The 26,812-nt window shown below is 40.3% G+C and overlaps 1 protein-coding gene across 5 annotated transcripts in view; it reads right to left on the bottom strand.

The window, feature by feature from the left end:
* Positions 1-26,812, bottom strand: part of CSMD1 (CUB and Sushi multiple domains 1) — a 920,428-nt gene that overhangs the window by 98,491 nt on the left and 795,125 nt on the right. For all 5 annotated transcript variants that reach the window (XM_083431289.1, XM_083431288.1, XM_083431290.1 and 2 more), the window contains 7 exons: positions 24,960-25,163; positions 23,425-23,549; positions 19,909-20,005; positions 18,361-18,465; positions 7,191-7,309; positions 2,446-2,515; positions 566-682 (listed from right to left, as the gene is read on the bottom strand). In XM_083431289.1, the coding sequence (XP_083287415.1) occupies positions 566-682; positions 2,446-2,515; positions 7,191-7,309; positions 18,361-18,465; positions 19,909-20,005; positions 23,425-23,549; positions 24,960-25,163 (837 nt within the window). The remainder of the gene's footprint in view (positions 1-565; positions 683-2,445; positions 2,516-7,190; positions 7,310-18,360; positions 18,466-19,908; positions 20,006-23,424; positions 23,550-24,959; positions 25,164-26,812) is intronic.

Consider the following 26,812-nt stretch of genomic DNA (forward strand, 5'->3'; position numbering starts at 1 on the left):
TTGAGTTAGGTGTTAAGTGTTTTATTTCGAGCCACCATTCCAACTTAAAACTACTCAGAATGAGGCAGAGAGATTTCACAAACAATGCTTTTTTACTAAAAGTAAATGTTGGACCTGATCCATCCATCTCTCCCTACACTTATCATCAGGCATGCAAACAATTCTCCCTGTATTGAGCCCTGCTGGTAGAATAGGGGGCGGTGACTGTGGAGGACTCCTGTATGAGAAAAAAGAAGTAGCAAGTGGGTGGAGAATAGATGGGGATTTCCAATTTCAATCATAAAACTGTTTTTTCTCTGGATAAAGCAACACACAAAAGCAGCGGCTATATTATTGTTATACTGTTCACCTTTCCACAATGTGCCCATGGCCAATGTACAATGTGCCAATGTATGAAGCCTATATAGATCTATCTATGTGTCTAGATAGACAGACAAGAAGAAATATGTGGCAGTCATTGTTTTGGAAGTTAGGGAACTGCCAGAGAGATCAAACATTCTATGGTTGAGCTGAAATGTATCAACATCATCATCATCATCATCATCATCATCATCAAGACTCTTACCATATCCAACAGGCAATAATATCTTCCACACGCAGCCCAGGTTACTGGGATAGTTTCCTGGGAACCCTGGGCTCAGTATCACTCCAGCCATATTTGTCAGTGTCCCACCACATTTGGCTATTGAAAATAAAATAAAATAATGCTATTATTTCATGGTTAATTGAATGATGTATTACTTATGCAATGTTCATGTAACTGAAGAGCACTACATTGTACACTTGAACCAACACAGAGCACTACATTGTACACAGAAGGCTCTTATCTGAACAGGCTTCCCCATTCACTTTGACAGCTCTACACATGGATTCTTTTTCATGCAGAGGGCAGCATTTGACATTGAAGTTAATGGAGAAATCTCTATAGGTAAAAAGACTCCTTTGGGCAAGTCTGCTCCAGCAAGAAATCACTAACCACAGCATACACCCATTGGTACATCCAGGCATCATATGAAGTGTAGAATGACCCCTTATAAGTTTCAATTATAAAACGGCCATCCATACATTACATTGACAGGTCATAAAATATTCTTCACATGTCACTTTATATTCTGAACACTGAAATTATACTGGTTTCTATATGATTCAAGCATGACAAAGGGGTGATTTAATTATTTCTCTCTTTTTTGCATTAATCTGCACATTTTATTTTAAATTATTCAGCTCACATACGTAAGATAACGGTTCAAATATCACCTTAGGCACAAGGTTATCTTAGGCAAATCACCAACACTGTCAAAATCCCCACTACTTTTCTGCAATATGTAGACGGTAATACTGACTCGATCAATTATAAGGTGTTCTCTACCAGGGGTGAGGACATGGGTGGCGCTGTGGTCTAAACCACTGAGCCTCTTGGGCTTGCCAATCAGAAGGTTGGCGGTTCGAATCCCCGCAATGGGGTGAGCTCCTGTTGTTCGGTCCCAGCTCCTGCAAACCTAGCAGTTCGAAAGCATGCCAGTGCAGGTAGATAAATAGATACTGCTCTGGTGGGAAGGTAAATGGCGTTTCCGTGCGCTGCTCTGGTTTCGCCAGAAGCGGCTTAGTCATGCTGGCCACATGACCCGGAAGCTGTACACCGGCTCCCTTGGCCAGTAAAGTGAGATGAGCACCGCAACCCCAGAGTCGTTCATGACTGGACTTAACTGTCAGGGGTCCTTTACCTTTTTTATACCAGGGGTGGCTAGACTATGGTGCACTACATGTTGTTGAACTACAACTCCCATCATCCCTGGCCAATGAGCCATGCTGCTGGGGATTCTGAGACTTATCATTCAGCAGCAGGTTCTATGAGTCTGTTATGTACTGAGTTGAATAGGATCCAAAATGCAGCAGACTGATGGGTCCTAGAACAATAGGATCCAGAATGCAGCAGTTTGATTGGTCTGCAGGAGCCACCCAATCCAGCTCCAGGTGGAAGTAAAATCCGCAACCTGATTGGCCTACAGGAGAATCCCGGAATTAGCCAATCATGTGGGGCCCATTGTGTAAATAGTGTATATAAAGCAGACATTCTGGGGGAACTTCCATTCCTCCTCACTACGCTGAGCTGAATAAAGAGCATGAAATCCACACTCGACCCCGAGTATATTTCAGAATCAATATGTTAATTCACATTTTAACTCAACAGGGGAAGGTGTACTAAATAAAAAGCATGTATATGAAAGGGAAAGTCGAGACATGAGAAAAGGAGAAACCTTTCCCTTAATTCTGGATAATCAGGGTCAATGGTTCGAGGGTACCATCTGATAGGTGTAAAAGCGACATTTTCCAGTCAAACGGGCTTGATATCAGCAGATACAAACTGCAGCTGCTAATTAACACTTTGGTTTTATACTTATGTCATTCTTAATAACACATGGTTCAAAAAGTATGCATGCATACCTATACATAGAGGAGAAGGGTAGTTCCAACGGCGAACTGTTCCAGGCATACAAGAAATATGAGAGCGCCCCTAAAATAAAATAAAAAATAATGATTCATCATTGTCCTCTGTTTCTCCAGCTTTCCCCTGGCAATTTAGCATAATTATTCTAAGGAGAAAACACCAGCGTTGCTAGTGAAATCCTTTTGCCAATTACTCTCCCCCTGCACTTTACTACCCATGACAGTTTTCTAATTAAGGTTAAACAAAAGACTACTGCAATAATTAGAATTCCTTTTAAAATGGGAAATGAGTTGTGCCACATGTCTTAAGAAACTGTTTCAAAACCACTGTTCTGAACTCAATTATTGCATAGGTTTGCAGAGCAATGTAACATCCTCATTTGCATTCTTCACCATGCTACCAAAGGATGGGATTTATTTCAAGATCAGACAATGGTTCGGTGTAGAAAGAGATTTTTTAAAAGACTGCTCTCCCTTTTTTCAGTGGAGAGCGCAGAACAGGATTGTGCCATAATGTCTTAACTATACTGCCCAATCAATGTAATGTACATGGTTTCAATTCCAGAACTAGTGAAATTATAGTTTGGTTAGGATTTTTTTTAAAAAAATATCTCTCGTCAAATACATACAGAGAGTGCGGAATTAAATCAAATGTAATCTATACCCAAGTTCTTCTCAATATGGATAAACTTTCAAAAGAACACGTGTGCTGTGGCTGCAATCCAACAGTTAGCTCAACTCTCCTTCCTAGGAGCTGAACTAGATGACTTGCAGGGACTCTTTCAGCTCCAGAATTCTGTGATTCTATGAACCAAAACCCACTGAGATAAACAGGAATGCCAGCTTGACTCCACGACCATGGGTGCCATGCAGCGTGCATGGTCCTGGCACGGAAATTTGCGGGTGCCTGGCCCCTTCATGGGGAATTTTGTGGGTGCTCATGCACCTAGGGCCCCAGGGCATTGGCACCTATGGAGATGAATGGATATAAGGTTGTCCCTTTTGAATTATGGTGCTGGAGGAGACTCTTGAGAGTCCCATGGACTGCAAGAAGATCAAACCTATCCATTCTTAAGGAAATCAGCCCTGAGTGCTCACTGGAAGGACAGATCCTGAAGCTGAGACTCCAATACTTTGGCCACCTCAAGAGAGGAGAAGACTCCCTGGAAAAGACCCTGATTTTGGGAAAGATGGAGGGCACAAGGAGAAGGGGACGACAGAGGACGAGATGGCTGGATAGTGTGTTGGATAGTGTTCTCGAAGCTACCAGCATGAGTCTGACCAAACTGCGGGAGGCAGTGGAAGACAGGAGTGCCTGGCGTGCTCTGGTCCATGGGGTCACGAAGAGTCGGACACGACTAAGTGACTAAACAACAACAAGGTTGTCCCATTCCTTGTTGGGTTGTGGTTAGTCTGCCAAAAATGTTACAAACTGTGGTTATAGATTTCACATTTCACAGGGTTTCAGCCACAGAAAAACATACGCAGTTGGGCTCACAAAAGCCGACTTCCCTGACTCCTCCTTTCCACCCCAAGGGTTGGGAGTGGGTTTGAAGAGGAAGGAAGGAAGGAAGGAAGGAAGGAAGGAAGGAAGGAAGGAAGGGAGGGATGGGTTCATGGAGAGAGGCAACTACCACTGTTCCATTTCATTGGATGATCTCATGTTCTGCTATTGTGAGAGAAGGATGAAAAGTATTTCTATCCACAGCATGCATATTTTTATCCATCTCTTTCAAATCCTAAAATGTCTAGATTCTTTCTTAACAAAGAAAAATAATAATAATAATAACTTTTCCTCATAGGGGAGTTGCATTCCTGTACTATCTCCATTGTAACTCTATTTTTAACCTCAGTGTGCTTATTATTAGGGTGGCTACCAATCAAATAATTTAGAAATACATCATCATATTTAGGGGCCCCTGCAAACATTCTTTTTGTTGCTCATTCATGCTGATTTGATTTATTGTGTTTCCTTATCTGCCCTTCACCACATAGTCCCCAGGTGGGTTACGACAATAAAAAAATATACAATTATAATAAATTATTTGAGCTCATGCTATCAGAGAAGCAGCCATGTCTGATCTTACTGTCAATACCCTTTGTGCATGTAAAAAAAAAAAGGTTGGTGGTGGTCAAATGGCTTGATTTCCAGACAGTGCATCTTCTGTATCCTCCTTCTGGAACTCCTAAGTTTTCATAGCACTAATCTTCTCTGTGCGTTTTCCCCTCCTGCTTTTGTGGCGCTACAACGCTTTCCAACAGTGATAATGTGGCCATATCGGGGAAATGTCACAGAACAACTAATAAAGCAGAATAAATCCACCATTAATGTATCATTATTGTGTTCAGAACATGTTGCTGGATACATCCACAGTAAAACAATCTAACTCTTGTGGTGACAACATTGAAACAAGTGTCATATTCTAGTGAAGCCCATTGTCAAGGTCTAAGGCTAGCCCTGTGTTTTCCCAAGATGACATAGCATGAAGTACAATGTAGTACTAATATATAACCAAGTGCTTGACAAAGCAATGCAGTAGTAGTCCTTTAGGTGCCAGGCAATAAATTTCCTCCACAATCAAGCCTTTGGCTTTTAACTATCTGCAGCCTTTTAGAAGTGGGCAGGATGTTTTCCACCTTGGTCTTAATGTATCTCTGTGGGGGTTCTGTCTGATTGTCTGGTTGGTTGTAAGTCGCCTTAGGTTGTGCTGAGAAATACTAACAAATTTAATAAATACATAAATAGTAGTATTGCTGTGGACATTGATTATTTATTGTATAATGCCATTCCTAACCCCTTCTCCTTGTTGACTTTCAGTGGTCTAATTTTAGATTAGTCATACCTTGGTTTTTGAACAGCTTAGTTCTCGAATGTTTTGGCTCCTGAACGCTGCAAACCCAGAAGTGAGTGTTCCAGTTTGTGAACTATTTTTGGAAGCTGAACATCCGACAGGTCTTCCTGCAGCCAATCAGAAGCGGCACTTTGATTTTTGAAAGGTTTGGAAGTTAAATGGACTTCCAGAACTGATTCCGTTCAACTTCCAAAGTACGACTGTATATTTTAAATTCATACTTATGGCAAAAATGTATATATTCTGGTAGCTACGATATATGTTTGTCCACTGGTGACTTGTCAGTGTAGGCTGATGTGTTTAAAACATATGCATTGCCCAAAGAAAGGCAGTCAGAAACACTGTGACAGAGAACTCACTTGAACTTTGGCATGTGCAAACTATTTATTTAGATTTCAGCAAAAGAAGACCAAATGTAATATTGCAGTCTGCATTCTAGTGTTTAGCAGCACTGATGCTAGCTCAGAATCTATGCCTCAGTGAGATTTTTGCACTAAGAAAGGTCATACATTTATTTATAAATCAAGGAAGACTGCATTAATATATTCTCACATTATCATAATATGGCAATTACCACTAAGAAAAGCAAAACCACAGACTGCAAAAAAGGTCTGAATAGGCATGTAAGGCTTTAAAAAGAGAAAAGAAACCCTGGCAGAGAAGCAGGTATATAAATGGAAAATCAACTCTATTTTACCTTTCAAGAAGATAGGCCCATTATGCAAGCAAAACTAATTTTATTATGAATGACTATTTTATTTGCTTTGCAGAAGGACCAATAGAAAAGAATAAAAATCTAAGAATAATCAGAAGTAATAATGAAATAGGAACAGGGAGGAAGATACCAAGGAAAATTAAATAAAGCCACAACTTCCAAGTGTCCATCGAAAAAGAAAGAGATGTACAGAGGCAGGCAAACATGTCTGAAACAACAGTTGTCTGACAGTTTACTGTCATATTTGGAGATGGATCATAACCCAGTGGCAGAGAAAAAGATTTGCTCACAAAAGGTCCCAGTTTTAATTGCTGGCATCAGCCCCAGTAGATGGTATGAAAGGCCTTTGCCTTCAACACTGGAGAGTGACTGTTACTCAGAGTAAGACAGTACTGGGCTAGAGGGTTATGACCTGATATAGGGCATGTTCCTTTCCTGCAGAGTGTATTAAATTGAATGCAAAACGTATACTCCCAATCCAGAGAAAATTAGCAACAGTTAAGACCTATTTAAATTAATAGGAATTCTGATTATTTCTGAGTATCATGTCCAATTGATTTCTGTTAGCTATATCACTTCATATAAAAGAGTTGCAGGTGTGGTAGTCTCAGAAAATATGAAAGAGAAAATTGCTGATGTTCCTCTGCTGGAGCAAATTTTTGTTGATGAGAGAGATGGGGAAAATATGCAAAGTTTTGACTTTATGCAGTTCTCTTCAGCAAGCAGAGTGAAAAAGCAACCATCACTTATTTATCCTGATCCTTTTCATATGAGACAAAGAGCTGAAAATATTTCAAGAGGATACCTTTTCTTCACCAAAAGAATTTGATCTAGCAGAAGATATTAGTAAAGTACTGCGGACTCCATGTTTGTTTGTTTTCAAAAGCTAAGCCATGGACTCTTTGCTTTTGAAAGATTTGATATCTCTATGGTAGTTTTGGTCATGTGAATGGTGCCACAGATCCCCTGGGTAGATTACACAGACACCCTGGGGTCTGCGGACCCCCAGCTGGGAGCCACTGCCTTAGGAGATGTAAATTGTGGGAGCAAGAACTGACAAAAATCACTCTCACCATGGAAGCACCCATGTTGTGGGTTTCTGCTCTATTCAATTATGAATCCAGCCCAATATGTTAGAACAGCAACTATACCATTTCAAAAGAAAATGCAAGTACCTGTAATGTGTATCCTGGCTCACACTGAAATGACAAAACATCATTCACCATATATCTATCGCCCATTTTGAATCCATTGCTAGGAATTACTGGTTCTGGGCAGGCAGCAAGGCCTACAGCTAAAACAAAATAAAGGGGGGAAATGGAACAAAACATATTAAAATATTCATGTTGTTTTGAAGTTTTATTACTTTTTTTGTTCTTTAGCATATAACATGATCTAATCAATTCACAAAATTAAAAAGATGTTAAAGTCCCTGACTTAAGCATGCCATAATCTAAGTGAACACAAGGGAAGAAAAGATAGCAGCAGGACAGAAAGGAAGAGCAGTTCAATATAAATACACAAACAGATACATAAAGCCATCAATAGTATGTATGTGTGTATATATTGCACAGAGAGAGACATATACACACACAGTCACACACAGAGGCATGTATATACATATGAAACAACGGTAATAGGTCACATTTTATATCTTCGCTGTTGAGTAAAATTAGCTTCAAAATATAATGGTGTGGCAAACCTAGAAATTCATTCACACTCACAGAAGGAATTCATGCTCAATAATGCACACTGCAAGTGTGTGTGTGTGTGTGTGTGTGTACACACATGCATGTGCAAGTCTCTTGAACAGGACATAGTGTGGCATGATGATGTCTTACTGAAGAATGAAGGGGGCTTAAAGGAAAAGGTTGGCAGAGCTCTATCTGCCATGCTGCAGAGCCAGAGACAAGGTATTCTTTAGACCACATGCTTTACATGCTGTAGTTCTCATTCACAGCTTATGAATATCAAGTACTGTTTTCAAGGGTAGCATGCCTCTCTTGTACAGGAAATTGCTTACTGCATGCTCTTCACAGGTCAGCTAACTCTTTTGGCATAGGACATAAAACTCATTAATGTCAATACTGATCACTCTCCCAGTGATCTCATCCCAGTTCCTGCTTGTTAAATACTTTTGCCATTCCAGCTCTGGCACGAGACATACATCCAGGCACGTCATTACAGTGACCTCCAATATTTTCCAGGCATCACTGCCATCAATGACAAGAAAGCTCACAGCACTATAATCTAGTTAACATTTCTGAAAGTATATTAGCATTCATTACACGACACAGTCAACTAACCAAAATAAAATTCCCTAGGCTGTTTGATCCAGTCTCAAAAAAGCTTTGCTTCTTATGTTTCACAAAAAAGAAATGTGATATATATTAGTGTGTGACACACACACACACACACACACACACACACACACACAGAGAGAGAGAGATGTATAATTAAATATTGCTCTTAATTTCTATAAAGTCTTAGTTTGCAGCGAATAGCCTTATTCCTTGGCATAGAGGACAAATTCTGTGCAAGTATGAGAATTAACTCATGAATGTGAACAGAAGTAAACCCTTAATAAATGTGAAATGAAATTGTGATCCAATACGTTTCCACAGGGGAATTCAAAACAAATAAAAAGTATTGGGGGAGAAAAAAAATACATCTGTACTACATACCACTTGTTAGACTTGAGCTATAAGCCCTACTTAAAAATTTTTTAAAAAAAAAAGATAGAGAAGGAAATATACATTTATAGAGCAATTTAGAGCATTTATAGAGCAAACGAGTGAGAATCAGAGTAGAGGAACCACGGCCATACTCAAAGTTCTGCCAGCTTGAACCAGTTAAGACAAAAAGTGGAAGGGGGGGGGTTTGTTTGTTTGTTTTGCTGTACCAGCTCCAGGACCCAGATGTTCTAGAGAACGGAATGGGCCAGCCCTGTTCTGCCCCATCCCTGTAACACCCTTTTCCAGGTAGTAGGAGTTTATTCACTGTGCTGGGGGTGGGGCTGCAGCAAAAAGCCTCTGGTGAAAGCTAGCAGACCAAAACATCCAACACCATAGACTGGAGGTTAGAAATACTGCCTTAGAACTGATTCGGAATCCACTGAAACGTAATGCTTCCCTGCCTCAATTCTTCTTCGCAGAGAAACCACGCAACTCTTGATTTTACACCTGTATATCTCTGCCAAGAACACAACATTTATTGCCAAAAGTTAGAGTTTGTAATAATTATGTCTTATCTAAGTATTCACCTGTCATTCAAGCCACTGGAACTGTGGCTGAGGTTTAAATTATATCTTATTTTTCACCATCCAGTATCCCAGTGAAAAAGGAGCAGAGACATGTCTCTCAGCACTTTATTTATATAATAGAATAAGGTGGATCAGAAATAACAGTGTGCACTAAGCAGCTGGGCCTGCATCAAGAAGATAAGACTCTGAAAAGCTAGAATCAGCTGTTTGTGGGGGAAAGGGGGTTCATGGGGGAACTAAATCCAGTCCCAACTCCCCTACTGAAAAAAAGATAATACACAGGATTTTCTGATTTATTTAAGAATTAGGCATACACTAGTCCAGCTCTTGGATCAGAACAGGGAACCTGGTGTACAAACTATTCACGTGTTCGATCCTCCATCCAGCTAGGGGAATACATGCAGGAAGTCCTAGGTGGCAGAGGGGAGGTCATACCGTCTGGCAAGCAGAAATGTTATTTTGAATTCTTCCCATTGTCTTCATTGTTTTCAAAGATGGCACATCCAGCCACCTCCAGTACACATCTGGTCCCTTGGAAACAGGCAAGTATCCTGGTGTGCAGGAGGGCAGAAATACCTGGATGGTGGAAGCCGAGATTGTCTGTCTTGCCTCTCCCACCCTGCAAGTATCTATTAATTTGAGACTACTTGGGACAGAACCACAAATCTTGGGAAAGAGACTGTGGCGCCAAGATCTGCAGCAGCACCAACTCAAAATTATTTTAATTCTAAGTCTACGGAGCAGATGGCACTTACCTCTATTCAGAAGTTTAATGGTAAGAATAAGCACTTTAAATTTAACCTTGAAACAAACTAGTAACCAGTGTAGACAGTACAATATCAGTGATATGTTCTGTCCTAACATCCCTGATTTTGGTGTACAACTTCCAACATTCCTCACCATTGGCTATGTTGGCTGGGGACATTGATGGAGATGTAGTCTAAGAACATACAGTATTGGCTACTCCTGTTCCGGACCAACTAATGTTTCTGAACTGTCTTCAAAGACAGCCCCTCTTACAGTACATTAGAATAATGTAATAGTGAATTGCCAAGGGCTTTCAGTGGTTGGCTAGTGTAGCTTCACAGGAAAAGAGGGTGGCAGATATCCCAGATGAATGCACTCCTGGCTGCTGCTGGCACCTAGTCTTATAGTAAATGTAAAAGGTAAAGGACCCCTGGGCAGTTAAGTGCAGTCAAAGGTGCCAATGGGGTGTGGTGCTCATCTCACTTTTCACGCCAGGGAGCCGGCGTTTGTCCGCAGACTGCTTTCCGGGTCACGTAGCCAGCATGACTAAACTGCTTCTGGCACACGAAAGACCGTGATTCCAGAGCACACAGAAACACTGTTTACCTTCCTGTTGCAGTGGTACCTATTTATCTCTACTTGCACTGGTATGCTTTCAAACTGCTAGGTTGGCAGAAGCTGGGGCACAGCAATGGGAGCTCGCCATTGACAATGAGGACAGTGGGGGGACAGCGATAACAAATCAAGGGTGTGGCAAGAAGTTCAAGAGGCAGTGTGAAGAAAGAAGACTAAAACCGCAAATATAGACTTGGGTGTTTAAAATCACCTTGATAACACTCCTTAATGCGTTCTGAACTTGCACAATTCCCTTTCTGTAAAGTCAACATCTTGCCTCTTGCTGTCCAACAGGGACAGTCAATACTGCTATGGTTGGCAATTACTTTTTCTCAAAGGAATACTCAAACAGGTAAGGAGAAAGGAAGATCAATGTATCAATAACAGAAGCCAGAGGTAGGCTATTACTACCTTCCTTCTCTGCATACAGAATCTAGGAGATTTTAATAGATTCCTTTGATTGCCACTGTGAGCTGGAAATATCTTCTTCTGCCATGATTGTCTACATCACAAATCCTGGCATGTGTTTCCATACATAATGCAGCACAAAGTTAAGAATCCCAATGATTGGGGAGTTAACTTGACCCAGTAAAATCTGAATAACAAGTTCATGTTTCCAACAGCATGCCCTAATGTAGAAATTTTTGTCATGTCCATTTCAACTGGGGTTTAGACCTGCTTTTAGCACAGAAACTGCTTTGGTTGTCCCGTATGGTGACCTCTGTTGGGAAAGAGACAGGGGAAATATGTCCTTCTTAATTCTCCTTGACCTCTCAGAAGCTTTCAGTACCATCAACCAAGTTATCCTTCTGGAGCGGATGTCCAAGTTAGGGGTGGGTGGCACCACTTTGTGGTAGTTGTGGTCCTACTTGGATAGTCATTCAATATGAGGTTGCTCAGGATTCGAGTCTCCCCCTCTCCAACTGCTGTTTAACATCTATATGAAACTGCTGAGTGGGGTCATCTGGAGCTTTGGAGTATGTTGTCAGCAATATGGTGATGACACACAGTTCTTCTTCTTCTTCTTCTTCTTCTTCTTCTTCTTCTTCTTCTTCTTCTTCTTCTTCTTCACATCTGCAGGTGTGGCAGTGGATATGCTAGACCATTGCCTAGGGTGGCCATATTTCAAAAAATGAAAATCCAGACACAAAACTTATTTGTGGCCATAGTTTATTCAGGACATAGATATAAGTTACGGACAGTACTTTTGGGGGGGGCAGGGGTACGCATACCCCTAAACATTTTGTGAATCTAGGTTTGGCCTCATTGAGGGGCAGTATTTCATTATGAGTAGGAAAATGAGAGTACCCCTAAACGTTGTTGTTGTTGTTTTTAAGAAAAAAAAGCACTGGTTATGCAGCATGTGTATGGAGTATGAAAACAGATTGGGGACACTCGTGTTAACAAACTTGCTTTGGAGCTAGGGAGGGAGTAAAAAGATAATGCTGTCTTATCACCATCAGAATGCAATTTTACCCATACTACAGTTGGCACTCCTTAAGCATTTAGTCCTTGAAATTGAAACTTGTTTAAGAAACAGATAGATAAAAAAGCACTTAACATACAACTTGTAGCACAATCATGTACAGCTGAAGTACTTCAAAAAGTTGTTTACAGGCCAGGAACAACTACAGTATAGGTACTACATGAATTTTTGCTAGAAATTGAGAGATTCTTATACTACTTGTTTTGAACTAGTTAAAATAAAAGCAGATAAAATTTTGGAAATGTATTAGAAAACTAGATTTAAAGTCACATTTTGTGTGTGAATTCTTGGTTTCCTCTATCAGATCATTTTGTTTTTATGACTGATGAAAATTTGAGAATAACTTTAATGAACTCCTTGTAGAGTTTGTTGCTCTTTTGACTCAATAATTTAATTAATTCTTCCATTAATCTAAATGGGCTTTTCTACAGCTAATGATTCCTTGTAGCACAGAAAATAACCTGATGATATGGCTAATTTCTTCCATAAAACAATAGCTGTCAATCAAAACTAGCACTAAAGGCAGCATCATTATTGCAATCAATCCGAGACCGAATTATTGCATAAAACAAAAATGCAATATTCTTTCCTCTTCCCCCTCACCATTTTGAGACAATGAACATCACACTGTGCTAAGTCTTTACATTACAAACCCGTGGGTCTTAAAAACTGGTGTCACAGTGTAGCTAGGAGTGTGCAATCTGGATAAAATACCAGTGCACATAGAATGTATGCCTTTACTATGGGTAAATAAAGATTCTAGGTGTGCCTTTGGCAAACTCTAAGCCATAGTCATTCATCTGAAACATAAAAAGACTTGTACTGCTATGCTTAGCAAATCAGGCTATTATCAATTCTCTTCTTCTTCAAAGACAGTTTCCCCATCTGTTCACTGATATCGTATGTCCATTTCGTATTTTCTTTTTCTTACCCAAAATATGGGTGTGCTCAATTTACAGGAAGGCCAGAGTAAGAGCCTTCAGCTGTACAGTGGGAAACATCAGGATATTCCAGTGCTTTGTGTAAGGGTGACTCTTGCTGGATTTGGGGTGACTGTACATGTATTTAATAAATACAACAAACCATTTTGCATTTGAAAGAAAAAGGTTTAAGCATCTGAAATAGGTGCGCTTCAGTAGCATTTTAACAAAACCTATCTCTTAAGCAGCAACCTAATATCTTAATATAAGATAAAGAATGGAAAGAGGTAGTTGCACATTCAGAATAAAGAAGTGGGAATCCTAGCAATGATCTTCTAGACCCACAGCTTCATTAACTTTACAACAAAGGAGATACACTGTGGATCAAACCATGCAGGTATTTTTCAAGGTAGGAGATTGGCAGGAAGTGACAAACATGTCAGTATGGGTCAAGAGCAAAACAACAACAACAACTTATTAACAACAACAACTTATTATTTATACCCCGCCCATCTGGCTGGGTTTCCCCAGCCACTCTGGGTGGCTTCCAACAAAAGATTAAAAATACATTAAAACATCAGTCATTAAAAACTTCCCTAAACAACAAACAATTCAGCCAATTATGAAACCATACTGTGCTTTACTGCATACCCAGGGTAGGTGGGCATGAAGAAAACTCGGAATGAGCCACTGAGAAGAAAGAGGCCAAACCACAACTAATGGCATATGATTGCTCAAAGCCAGGCATAGGCAAACTGGGCCCCTCCTGATGTTTTGGAACTACAAATCCCATCATCTCAAGGTAACAGGACCAGTGGTCAGGGATGATGGGAGTTATAGTCCCAAAACATCTGGAGGGCCTAGTTTGCCTATGCCTGCTCCAAGCAGATGCATGATGTGTACAAGTGCCTTTTTTGCTCTTTTAGAGCCAAACACAATACCACCCCACTGCACTTACTACAGGGAGTGGGAAAATATCAACATAAATATCTTCTGGTGAAAACAGAAACAAAACCCTTGCAAATATAACAAAAGTAGACAGAATTTGTTCATATGTTCAAATGCTTCACAAAGGCCCTTTGATGCTATTTCTTCTTCCATCTTGATCCACAGAAAAACTTATTTTGTTCAACACACACAAGAGCATTAGCAGCAGTCAAAGGAGCCTGCGGTGACTGTGTATTCTGCACAACTTTCTGTGTAGCTAGCTGCTCAATTATATTATTATAAGCTACCCACACTGCAATTATTTCACTAACACGGAGATGCTAAAAAGCTATTAAGTTCTAGAGGGATGTTTGTTTGTATTGATAGATCTATCTGAAAGCAAAGTATTTTTCTGCAAACAAAAAAACAAAACAATAAAACCAGGCAGTGCAGTCAAGCGCCCTGACACTTAGCATTTTAAAAAGATGTGAGTGCCATTGATTTCAGTGAGCTGATTTTCAAGTAAACTTGCTTAGAACTGGCACATTAAAAATTGCTGGCCAAATCAAGAGACGAAATCAAGATTCTTATTAAATCAGTACTTGTCCAGGTTATGTTCATAAGATATGGTGATTTATTGCCATTCATTTTCATTGCAGCAATTCAGAATGGTGGGCGAGGGAAGTACGTCTGATAACATTTCATCAGTGAATCAATTGTTGCACAAAGAGTGAGAGCACAGAAAAACATTCACATCAAAAGTAAGAAAGAATATGCTAAACTAATCTTCAGTGTTTCCTTCTAATCACAGAAATGAATATGACATGCACATCACAAACCTAACTTATTTGGTTTCGTATTTACTTAGTGAAACCTTTTTTTCTCTAAAAAATAATATTATTTATCACCTCATGTCTGATCCTAAATTGGTTGCGTAACGTGCTGAAAAACAAGGCTTATTATATTTCAGATTAATTTAAGACATGACTCTTTAGCCATGATTCATGGCAAAGCTATCACTGCCATTTTGGACTCTAGCTAAGGCTCTTTCCTTTTGAAAATATAAGCAGAAGTAGAACCATTGACCATTGTGTTTTTAAAAATTAGACTTCCTTGCAAATTCTGAAAAGCAGTCCATCTCCCTGTCCCCCAGTTACCTGTTTCAGCGCAACAGGCAAGCTCAAACCATGAATAGTTTAAAACAGCATGTGGATGCTTCTGATTTTTCCTTGCAGTCCCACAGGAGAAGAGGTAAAGGAAAACATGTAAGAAAAGCCCTGCTGGATCATATCAAAGGCTTATCTGATCCAACATCCTGTTTTCCATAACGCCCAACCAGATGCCCAAGAAAGCCCAAAAGTGGAACACAAAGGTAGCAGTCCTCTTCCTCTATTGTTCCCCAGAAACTGGTATTCAGTGGCATGCTAGCTCAGATCATGGAGGTAGCATACAGTGATCATTACGAGTAGTTATTGATAGCCATGAACTTGTCTAATCTCCTTTTTAAGACTGGTGGTAGCAAATTCCAATGCCCTAGAGCAGAAGTCTAGGTTCTGCACTTTCACGTAGCACTAAACTATGGCTTAATGTTTCAACTGGAATGGACCACTGTTACACAAAGTCAGAAGGTTTGATCTAACCTTGCGGATAGCAGGTAAGAGCAACAGTCAAGTTACTGATATCAGAATCCTGCCCAGGACGTAACATCTGCAGGTGTTATAAACCAGCAGCCTTTCAAAACACATTCTGTATAAATAAGCTTCAGAAACTCATTTGGCATCATCAATAAATTACCTCTTTTTCATATAAATTACAGGAAGCTTTGCATACAAATAGTGGAAATAAATAGGGAAATTGAACCACAGAATAAAGATACCCTGTGGCTGATTGCTGGTCCTGAATATTTATCATCAGCTGGAAATCTGGCCTTTCCAAAAATTTGCACACATTAACATTTTAGAAAAGTGATTACCCCAATTATAAGTATTACTATTGATGCTTATCGGTATACTTGCTTGTTTGGGACTGCTCATTAAAAGGAGATGAATATCAACATTAAGGGACTATTTGGTGCCTTCATCTACATACTCTAATAAGCCCTAGTCTCACAGAAAATTGTTATTGCCCTTCTACAAGGTAATAGAATGTTTGCATAGGCAAACGTAAAGATGTTTGGCGAATCTAATCTCTGTCAAGCTATTTATCAGACTAATAATTAATATCTATATTCATGCTTAAAATTTAAGAGTCACCTTTGTAACGCTTACCTCTAGCTAATATGAATGACTCACTGATGTACATAGCTACGCACGGAGGACACCACTATTTTGCATCAGTAGTTTTTAAAAGTTTGAAAAGGACATGAGTGCCACTATGTAAATGAGAGTGTGCAAAATGTTCCCCAGTGATCAAATCTCAATTAACAACTTCCTGGTATCCTAGCAGGAATTCCACGGCTTCATTTCCAAATCCTCATCCAAATGATATAGAACCGGAGGGCTTTACTTTTATTTAGGCTACAATCCTAATCCAATTTACCTGGAGGTATGCCCCACTTAATTCAGTAGGCTTACCTCTGAGTAGACATGATTAGGATGGTACTGTAATTTACCAAGCGAAAACATAGTGCTAACCTTTTTGGCATAAAATACAATATATTCCTGATCCAAGCACATGATGCAGCAGAAAACGATGTCATCCTCCATGCTTACGTGAAGAAAGAGAACCAGCAAGAATAATTAGCATCCCAACTGTGCTTTCAAGTATTTAGTGATCCCTGTTCATGTTGTAACATTTATACTTATTTTTTATTCTTTTTAAATATATTGTAAGCTGTCTTGCACAATACTATGTGCCCTCCTGCTGATTGGGGTGGGGGGACCCCTGACTTTAGCAATCTGGCATGGGGGCTAAATGTATATCAAGAAAGCCAAAAAAAATTAGGATGAAAGTTATTAAGCATACTGTCTGCAAGTTAAAATTAAAATAATAATGATCACACCTTTATTGATAAGTACTGGGCTACTTTTAAAATGAGGCTGCATTTTAAATTGCATTTTAACCTGTATTTTAAATTTTTTTTGTTTTTTGTTTTTTCCTATTCTGTTTTTACTGTAATTTTATTGGTGTTAGCTGCCCTGAGCCCAGCTCTGGCTGGGAAGGATGGGGTATAAATAACTACTACTTCTTCTTCTTCTTCTTCTTCTTCTTCTTCTTCTTCTTCTTCTTCTTCTTCTTCCCTTTTCTGGTTAAACAAACTCGGCTCTCCAGATGTTTTGGGACTACCATTCCCATCATCCCTGACCACTGGTCCCGTTAGCTAGGGATGATGGGAGTTGTAGTCCCAAAACATCGGGAGGGCCGAGTTTGGGGATGCCAGTTCCATATAAGCCACTGGGGTTAACAATACCCCCCAATGGAAACTACAACGGCATGTGAAGTCTAACTGACCCTGCTGTTATTTTTCAACATAAACATCACTATCAACATGGATAATTATAAAACAGCAAATCTCAAAGACTTTGCAACAACTGTACACCCTGCCAGAGCAGCCTGTGTGCTGTACACAACATTCCATGACTGAAAGGCTAGGACAGACAAAACCATTACACGAAGCATGCAGTTGCTACGATACTCTGTCATTATATCAACTACAGAGATCACACACACATGAGCACATATTGACAAATGTATAGAATAAAAGCATAAAACAACCTTTTATCCACGCCACAAAACTGGACATTATTAACATAAAAAAATACCAGGGGAAAGGCAACACAGTGAAGACAGTTCTGGATTTATGTAGGGGGGGAAATGCTGTTATGAGTTTAGAGGGTGGGCTCTATGCCTGAGTCCCATTCTAATTCCTAGATCCACGCTAGCTTCCTGGTGAGGTAATGGCCCTCCAAGTATGGGCCATGAAGGTAACAAAGGAAGAGGCTCTGTGCCAGACAGCCAATGGATGCCTCCCTTCCCTCAACTGCCTGGCAGTTAGAAAGACAAAGACCAGAGCTGAGTTGTGGGAGAAGGCTGAAGGCCGGGCAGCTGGGAGACAGAGCTATGCCTGATTGCTGCAATCCAAGGCTGTGGCTATGGAAGAAGGAAGACCCCGGGGGGGGGGGGTTAATGCTGTGAGCCCTCCATCAAATATGATTGTGTGTGTGTGTGTGTGTGTGTGTGTGTGTGTGTAAACCATATCTCATAAAGACACCATAGTCTCCACTGACCCTCATTCCAAAGGAAACCGAACTCTGGATAAGCACCTAGAACCCCTGGAATTTTGCACCGCTTTGGGTGGCGTGCAAACAGTGTGATGATATGAATGATACCTAGCAAACACAAACAAGAGGCACAATGCCAATCAAAATAATACTAAAATTAAAACTTACTTTTGTACTCGAGGTGAAAACCAGCAGCTGCCACGCTAATATCAGAGTGGAAGTGCAAGTAAAGTTGATTGGAGGTGCTGTTCAACAATGCTGGTACTGTAGTACCTGCCAGAAATATGGGACAGGTTATGAACACTGTCATTTATCACAAGATCTATGCAACACAGGAACGTTTAAAGAAGCAGAACATATAAAGAAGAATAAAACATATAGGGTGAGGTTCAACGTCACATTATTATACTGTAAATCGGGTCCTCTTCACAAAGGGCATGTGCTGCGGTGAGATCATCAGAACTGACCTCACTGTTGTGTGGGTGGGAGCAATTGGATAGCCACAACAACCCGATTGGTGGTCCCTTGGTTGTTGGGCTAATCTGGCCAATGGGTATGTTGTGTAATAACCGAGGGATCTTTATATATTGCTGCATGTTGCGTTGAGCTTCCTCTTTTCGCTTCGTGCACTGGATCACCCGCCCACCCTTCCCTATATTTAGAGTCTTGCTGTGACCTTGCTATGCCTTCGTGGGTCGTCTGCAATTTTCCCATTTGGCTGATGCCACTTGGGTTTCACTTGCCGCGTAGCAAATCGTCACAATTTTGTAAGCTTTGGCGGTTAGGCATTGGTTAAAATGGTGGTGTGGAGGGGAGGTCAGAGAACCAATGCGCAACAGGTATTCCGTTAAAGGAATCCAGGGACTCCCCATGTTTTTGTTGACCCCTTTCGGGGGGTAGGACCTCGCAAGACTCCCTGGGAGCATTTTGTGGTGAGCTTGAGTCATGTGCCTGTACCAATGCTCCCCCATGGTATTTACCGGCACTGATGGTATGGTGGGGCCCAGTCGTCAGTACTGCGTCCTGCTGAGGTCAGGAGCAGCCTAGTCGAACCAATGCCTAAACAAACCACTCACTATCTGTAATCAATAAAGTTGTGGCCAAAATTATGCCAATAACCTAAAACTATATTCCGTGTCATGTGTACAATTATTTATTTGGGTAGCTCCTGGGGATTTTCACACACAAATGTTCCATCTGTGCAAGCATATAAGCTCGCAAGATGTAATAATGGCTGGAGAATTGACCTGCAACTTTCAGGCAAGTGTGAACTTTGAAGGAAAACTGCATTTCAACTGGCATATTGTTTTTCGGGAGTGTGAAGAAGAAGAAGAAGAAGAAGAAGAGGAGGAGGAGGAGGAGGAGGAGGAGGAGGAGGAGGGGTAGTTTGGATTTGATATGCTGCTTTATCACAACCCAAAGGATTCTCAAAGCGGCTGACATTCTCCTTTCCCTTCCTCCCCCACACAAAACACTCTGTGAGGTGAGTAGGGCTGACAGACTTCAAAGAAGTGTGACTAGACCAAGGTCACCCAGCAGCTGCATGTGGAGGAGCGGAGACACGAACCTGGTTCACCAGATTACAAGTGTACCACTCCTAACCACTACACCACACCGTGAATTAGGAGGTCCACATAAAAATACGAACTTATCCAAATTTCTTCACCATCCCTATGGTTTGGCCATTGTAAGACCACAATGTAGACCTCTACATACCTGAAAAACTCCCAAGCCTTGGTGCTGTCAAGTCACCACCGTCATAGATTTCAAGAGAGTCCCAGTTATGCTCAGTGGCAAAGCTTATGACCTGGATCTGTGAAAGAATCACCACCGGGTGTTCATTAAACAGTATAGTTACATATCTTTTCAGAAGTTCTGACATCAAAGACAAAAAAAAAAAAAGCAGCAATGAGATTGACAGCAAAATGTAGCTGCATAAGCTAAACACACATTTTGACCTCACAATATTGTGCACTTTTGTAACTACAAAATGACATCAAAGAGCAGCAACTGATCATGGAATAACAAGGCATTCATTGCTGAAGTGTCACGTTTCCCCAAAAATGACAGACCAATCTTCAGTGGGGTCTAGAAGGAATGGGAGTGGCAAATCTACTGCTGAGACCTAAGACCTGGTGGCTTGTGCTGGCGAATGGTGAAAATAGTTCTTTATTGCATTTGCTATGCCAGTTCCAGGCAAGCATAGCTGAAGGGCCTGGGGCATCGTCCAGGCTTTGGATATGATGTTACCAAAGCTTTCACCTCACCCTCGAAGTGCTCCATTTCAGTGCTTCCTGCTTACTCTTGCCAGCAGGAGAACCACTAGTGATAGTTTCCCACCCATCTAGGTAGGGTTTCCTCCTTTCATTGGCAGTGCTCTTCTCTGCTTGCAGAGGCCAGCAGAGAGGCACAGAAGTGCCATCCTATGTGCCCAGTCATCAACGTGGAAGGGTTAGGATAGTGCTCTCTATCAGAGCAGAGCTGCATTGCAGCAGATGCACAGGATTACGTGTACCAGACTTCAGATGGTGGATAAAATATATGGATCTTACCCAATTTAGAAGCCCTGCACCTATAAATCTAGATGTTAAATATGAGCTAGTCTAGAAGCCTCATCCCTTTTCTGCTACTTTTGTAAGCATGAGGATATTTTCAACTTGAAGGAATATTCAAACATAGAACCTTCCACAGTGCAGAAAAAGGCACATTACAAAACTGAATAGCTTGGATTCAAGTGAGCGGCAGATGACAGATGATTACAAAGGAAGAAAGGCATTTAAAGAAAGATAATGAGGAAGACTAAAAAAATGGCAAGCTATACGGAAACAGCAGTACAGGTAGGTATTATCAATATCCCAAGGAAGTCATGTTTGCAAGGCAGAATTATACACAACCACTCCACTCCAGACCCCTGCCAGTGCAGATACAGAATTATTTGGGGGTAGTTCATTCATTGCAATGGAAGTGAAAAGGCTGCACATACAAACGAATGTGCTAATAGATGTGGAATTTTCCCAATTGATCAAGGCAGCCTGTGGGGGCAGCGAAATTTGTATTTAGAAAAGGGGTTATTTTGGTTAAAGGGATAAAACCTAATGAAAATAAAGACTGTGATTTTGATGTCTTTGTTTTGTTTTTGCAGGACAAGAGGTTGGATTTAGTTGTGGAAGAACCTGTTGCAGAACTCAAATCAGTCACAAACTTCACCGCCGGTTTTTACACTAAGTAGCAGTTGTCATAACACTGAAATGTCTGCAAAGACATGATGAATGCTTGCAATCAATGGATCTATAAATACTAGGGGTGTACATGGGCCTCAAGATTTGCCTTGCATCATTATCTGAACATTTTTTTAAAAAAATCTTATCTGTATCTGAGATGTTCCCCAAAAAACATTTTGTGGGGAGATGTCCCCAAAAAGCTCATCAGTTTTGCTCCCCCCAAAAAAGAAAAAAAGGAGATTTTCATTTTGGGAAATATGGCAACACTACTTTTGGAGTAGATTAACTGCAGACAAATGAGTCCAGGCATAAGTAGAATGGATTCACTTTTCTCTATAATTTTCTATGTGTGAAAGGGGTGAGGGTTTGTCTCTTGCTGTTTCTGATTTTAAACCAATTAAGAGCTAGCTGAGTGGTATTTATTCTTGTTTGTACATTTTAAAAACCTTTCTAGAGTTTGTTTGTATCCTCTGAGATAGACTTTATGCTTCCAATATAAGTTTTACAGGTCTCCAAGAGGCTTTACAATATGAGGCTGTCCAGAACATTGCCAGTGAAGTTCTGAACAGCTCTGGGGTTTTTATGACTTCGAGGGTTTAAAAAATAAAAATAAAATCCTGTATTGCTGGGTTTTAACAACAACAAAAACCCAGTCCAGAGCTCTTTGGTGCTCTACTGACAACATGTGGGACAACCTCACTTCTTGCAAAGCCAACTTCCCTAGAGAAACAGAGCTATACAAAAACCTGGAGTTATTCTGAATAGAAAAATGAATTAAAAACAGAACATGCTTAATTTTGATTTTAATTCAATTTTCTCTTTCTTTCTTTCGTGTTGTTCAAGTGTATGTCCCGCCTTAAATAAGTAATAATAAAAAAACAGAACAATACAAGACTTTTGGGAGGCCCTGATCTGACTTGAGGGTGAGGGGATATTGGCACTTCCATCTGCCTCGTTTTTTGGCCTCCACACATAGCTGATATCCACTTCTAATCAGTACCCCACTGGGTACAGCTGGATTTTATTTCCATCATATTTATGGTGTTAAATTAACCGAATGCACTTGGGTGCCCTCATTAGTTGTTTCTCTAGCTGTCAGCAGATGGTGATATTGCTTTATTTAACTATGTATAAAATAATGCTTTGATAAAAGAATCATAGAATCATAGACTCACAGAACTGCAAAGTTGGAAGGGACCCCGAGGGTCCCAATACCCTGCAACATCGATCCTGATTCTGCAACTGGTTCTTTTAAGCATAATAAGTAGGGTAGACAGGAGTGATTTTAGCTTCATTGCGCCATGTGGGGTGAAATGAGAGGGTCTGTTACTTGATCAGGATAGACTTACCAATAGACAAGTGAAAAAGATGCTGCACTCAGGCAGCGGGTGCTGAGGTGAGGCAGCAGTGGCATTCCTCTTAAGCTTCCTACCTATTCCCTTCTACTGGAGATCAGAGACTTGCATGCTACACAGCCTATCATGCGCTCTTTGAAGCAGCCAGCCATCCCCAGGCACAGTGGAGGATGTTATTCCATTGCCAGTGTTGAAAGTCAGCCTCTGCTCATGGAATTAACTGGTGGCATCTTGCCCTTTGCCATGGACAGCAAAATTTCTTGGACTGGCTCTGAGCCAAAGATACTCTGAAACTCTGGGAACATAGAGATCTATATACTTGTCCAGACTTAAGATATCTACATCATAGACTTATTGGTTTTATGCTGCCTCATAATGCTTTCATGATGCTGTTTGTGCTGCTACACTTGTGTGATTTGTTTTCCTTTACATTTTTGTATTGATTGTTTTTAACTGTAATTTACTGTTTTACACCACTCTGGGAAAATAATTGATTGGATGGCATATATATGCCATAAATAAATAAATACATGTAAGCAAGCTGATGTTTTTCTTTAGATTTGGCTAGGGTTTGGGAAGAGGAGTGATCAACAATCAATTCATTTCTACTATTATGAAGTAGTTCATATTCCACTGTGGGCAAAATATGGACTTGCCTGAATACCTGATCCCTCAGTCACTATGATTTTCCACACACAATTCAAGCTGTTACCATAAGGTTCGGGATAGCCTGGAGACAATATAGTACCCCTCCGTTCAGTGAAATTTCGACTGCATGGCACTGAAAATTGAATTAGAGATAACGACAAAGGTAAAGTCAGGCTCAGGGAACAGCAAAGTAACACTAACAATAGAAATAAGACCTCGTTTCAACCAAAGTAAGACACACTTTCACATTCAAAGGAAGTATCTATAAATATATGTATGCATGGAAATATGAACATTCAATTAAATTTTCTCTAATAGTGACCATGGCTGCCAAACCATGGAAATGATATTTTAAATTCAGGTGACTTTATGCCAGAATTTCTTCCTTTTTCTTATTCCAGTCCAATTTCCCCACAAAATTCATTGTGAGACTGGAGTAGGAAAAAGCGCAGGAAAACAGAATGGGGCAGGAAAACAGCCACAGAGTCTTCAGAGTAAGAGAGGTAGACAGACAAAAAGAAAGAGAGAAAAATAAAACAAAACCCTTCTTTGAAGCTGGCAGAGAAATAGGGTCTGTGCCACAGAAGAGAGGTAGGCTTGAAGCTACCCTGCAGCTACCTGCCCCAGATCAGCCAAGACAGGACCAACTGGGTTGCTTGCCAGGCCTGCCCATGCAACATTAATATATTAATTTTAATTATATTTATATTGGATATGAAGCAGAGAGAGGATGAATGCTTCTTAACATCCAGATTAAAGAGAATTTCAATAAAAATAAAGATGAAACCCTGTGATGTTGGAATTAGTTATGCCCAAGGTGGAAAACAGAACTTTCTTCTGCCCCATGACAATATACTAGAAGCTGAATGTACTCAGGTAAAATTATATTAGCTATTATGATTCAAATCACTATGATCTTATTTTATTCTCTCTAAAGTCACACTGTCCCTGTCAGTATTATTAATAATTGTAATGCACAAGTCTTGAGAGTAAAAAAAAACGGGGGGGGGGGGACTTAATACATGCAAAAGAATTCAAAACAGTAAACACAATTCCATTAGCGAGTTTCACTGACAAAACACAGTGTTAAGTGCATTGTTTGGATGAATTTATTTTGGATCTTGTTATTCTAAAATATGACATTGTAACAGCAGACTTCTAATTGTATCAGTTATAAATCTGCTATAAAGGATGTTTCATGGAGAAAAAAATCAATTAATTAACAGAAGGGTGATTTCTAGACATTGACATTATGCTCCATATTATACTTATGATTTTAGAGGCAGTCACACTGATAATAAATATTCAGCAAAACATGCATCAACCTTGTTAATCTAATAGGTTATTATGTGAAACACTATACTGCCTACCAACCAGCTGGTACTCAATTACTTTTGAAATGACAAATTGCTCTTTTAAATTGGACACGACCAGTATTAATCAATGGAGAGAGAATTTAAGTGTTAAATACTACTTGATGAAACAAGTAGTGTTCTTGAATTCTGATTTAGAAACGGATGACCTAAATATAATAATGCCTTACCCACACAGCTTGGGACTGTGTCGTTCCACTGAGCTAAAGCATTGGGCACAGACTGGCAGCGGATGGCTTTGGAGCCTTGCAGAAGATAGCCAGGACTACATTCAAAGCGAACCACGGAACCGGCTGAGAATTCAGAGCCAATCCTCCTACCGTATCTCGGCTCTGGAACGGAGCTGCATTGTGTATCACTGGTTCGTGGAACAGCTGCACGGACAGGAGAAAAGAAGTGTAGTCTGAGAAACATCACCTAGAAACTGCAGAGAATTTAGTTTGCACTAACAGAGGCTTCCTTAAAGAAACTGAAAGATGATTTGTTGGCTAAAAGCATCATTATACCGATCAGGTTAAATTCCTTGAGTCACTTTTGTTCCACAACAGTCACACCAAAATTCAGTCAAGCCACTCTTTAATTTTGACAACTAAACTTTAAATAGATGAGTACGACAGACCAAGTCCACAAGAAACACGCCTTTTGGGTGGAATGTAGTGTGACTGATTTGAGTTAGACTACTTTGGCGAAGAATTATTCTTCATTTCAGCTAAAAGCAGCTGGGGGGGGGGATAAACCGCTGGATAAGCAAATGGGTATTGAACTTCAGCTTTTATATGGCTGCATTCTATGTACAACACCATTTGCTGCTAAGTGACAAAGTATGGGTTTTTGGACTCCACACACTTCACAACTGGGCTCAGTCTACACAACTGCATTGATGGCATGCTTATGCTTCCACCACAGGCCCTGGCAATATGGATGACCTTTATTGCCTAGAGTGGCTACATCCCAGCTCCTCACTATTCGGTAGCAAAATACAATATACAGAGTAATAGGCCTTCTCCCATTCAGTTGCTTTTTAGCAGTAGAAGCCCTGTAGAAGTCCCACACAAGTCCATACTAGATGTACTGACGCGCAACGTAAATTAATAATGCAGAGTCTTCTTCAGTAAAAGAATAAAAGCTTCACTGAGTTAAAATGAAACTTGTTTGCAAATAACAGCACAATGAACAGAAGATTAAACTAGCTTCAGAGCATACACAGTTTCCATTGAGAACAGGCTTCACAGATCACAGGCTCCACCTCACACAGACACACTACAGATACTGAGTCACAGACACTGAATGAGACACCTAGTCTGCCTGCAAGCAGATACAATGAGTCATCCTCAAGATAAGTCACAGTGACTCAGCATGCTAAATGATTCCGCAGCTTTTCAGCATTTCACAACATTTCTAGACTCCTTTACTGCTTCTGCTCTCAAATACCTTTGTCACATGACATGTATCCCTTATTTTTCTTAATATCTGTCCATCAACATAGCAAATGGAGGCGATACTAAAGCTCATTCTCTTGGTCAGGTGTTGCCTATGCCCATTACGGCATAGGATAACATGTGGAATATCTGGGAAGTACTAGCAATGCCACAAAGCTCCAACCCTTGTGTTTCCATGTATATTTTAAAGAAGAAGCAAGGATTATCATACTGCTTCTTAAAGAAGCACTGTAAAACATGTGACCCTCCAAATGGTGTTAGATTTCAAATCCCATGAACCCTAGCCATCATACAATGAAGAGAATTGTAGTCCAGCAACTACTGATCACAGATTTGCCTGATTTAAATGGGGAACCCATTGGGACACCTACAAAACTTATTTGAATGATGACAGATACTTTTTTAAAAATACAAATACTAATACAAAGCAGATTTCATTGTTTTATTGCTTGTTGTTTGCTGCCCTGGGCTTCTTTGAGGGGAGGGCAGAATATAAATTTAATAAATACAGTGGTACCTTGGTTTGCAACCACTTTGGATTAAAAACGTTTTAGATTACAACCACGTCAAACCCGGAAGTGCGT

Source organism: Podarcis tiliguerta (assembly GCF_965153285.1).
Source record: "Podarcis tiliguerta genome assembly, chromosome: 3".
Classification (NCBI taxonomy): Eukaryota; Metazoa; Chordata; class Lepidosauria; order Squamata; family Lacertidae; genus Podarcis; species Podarcis tiliguerta.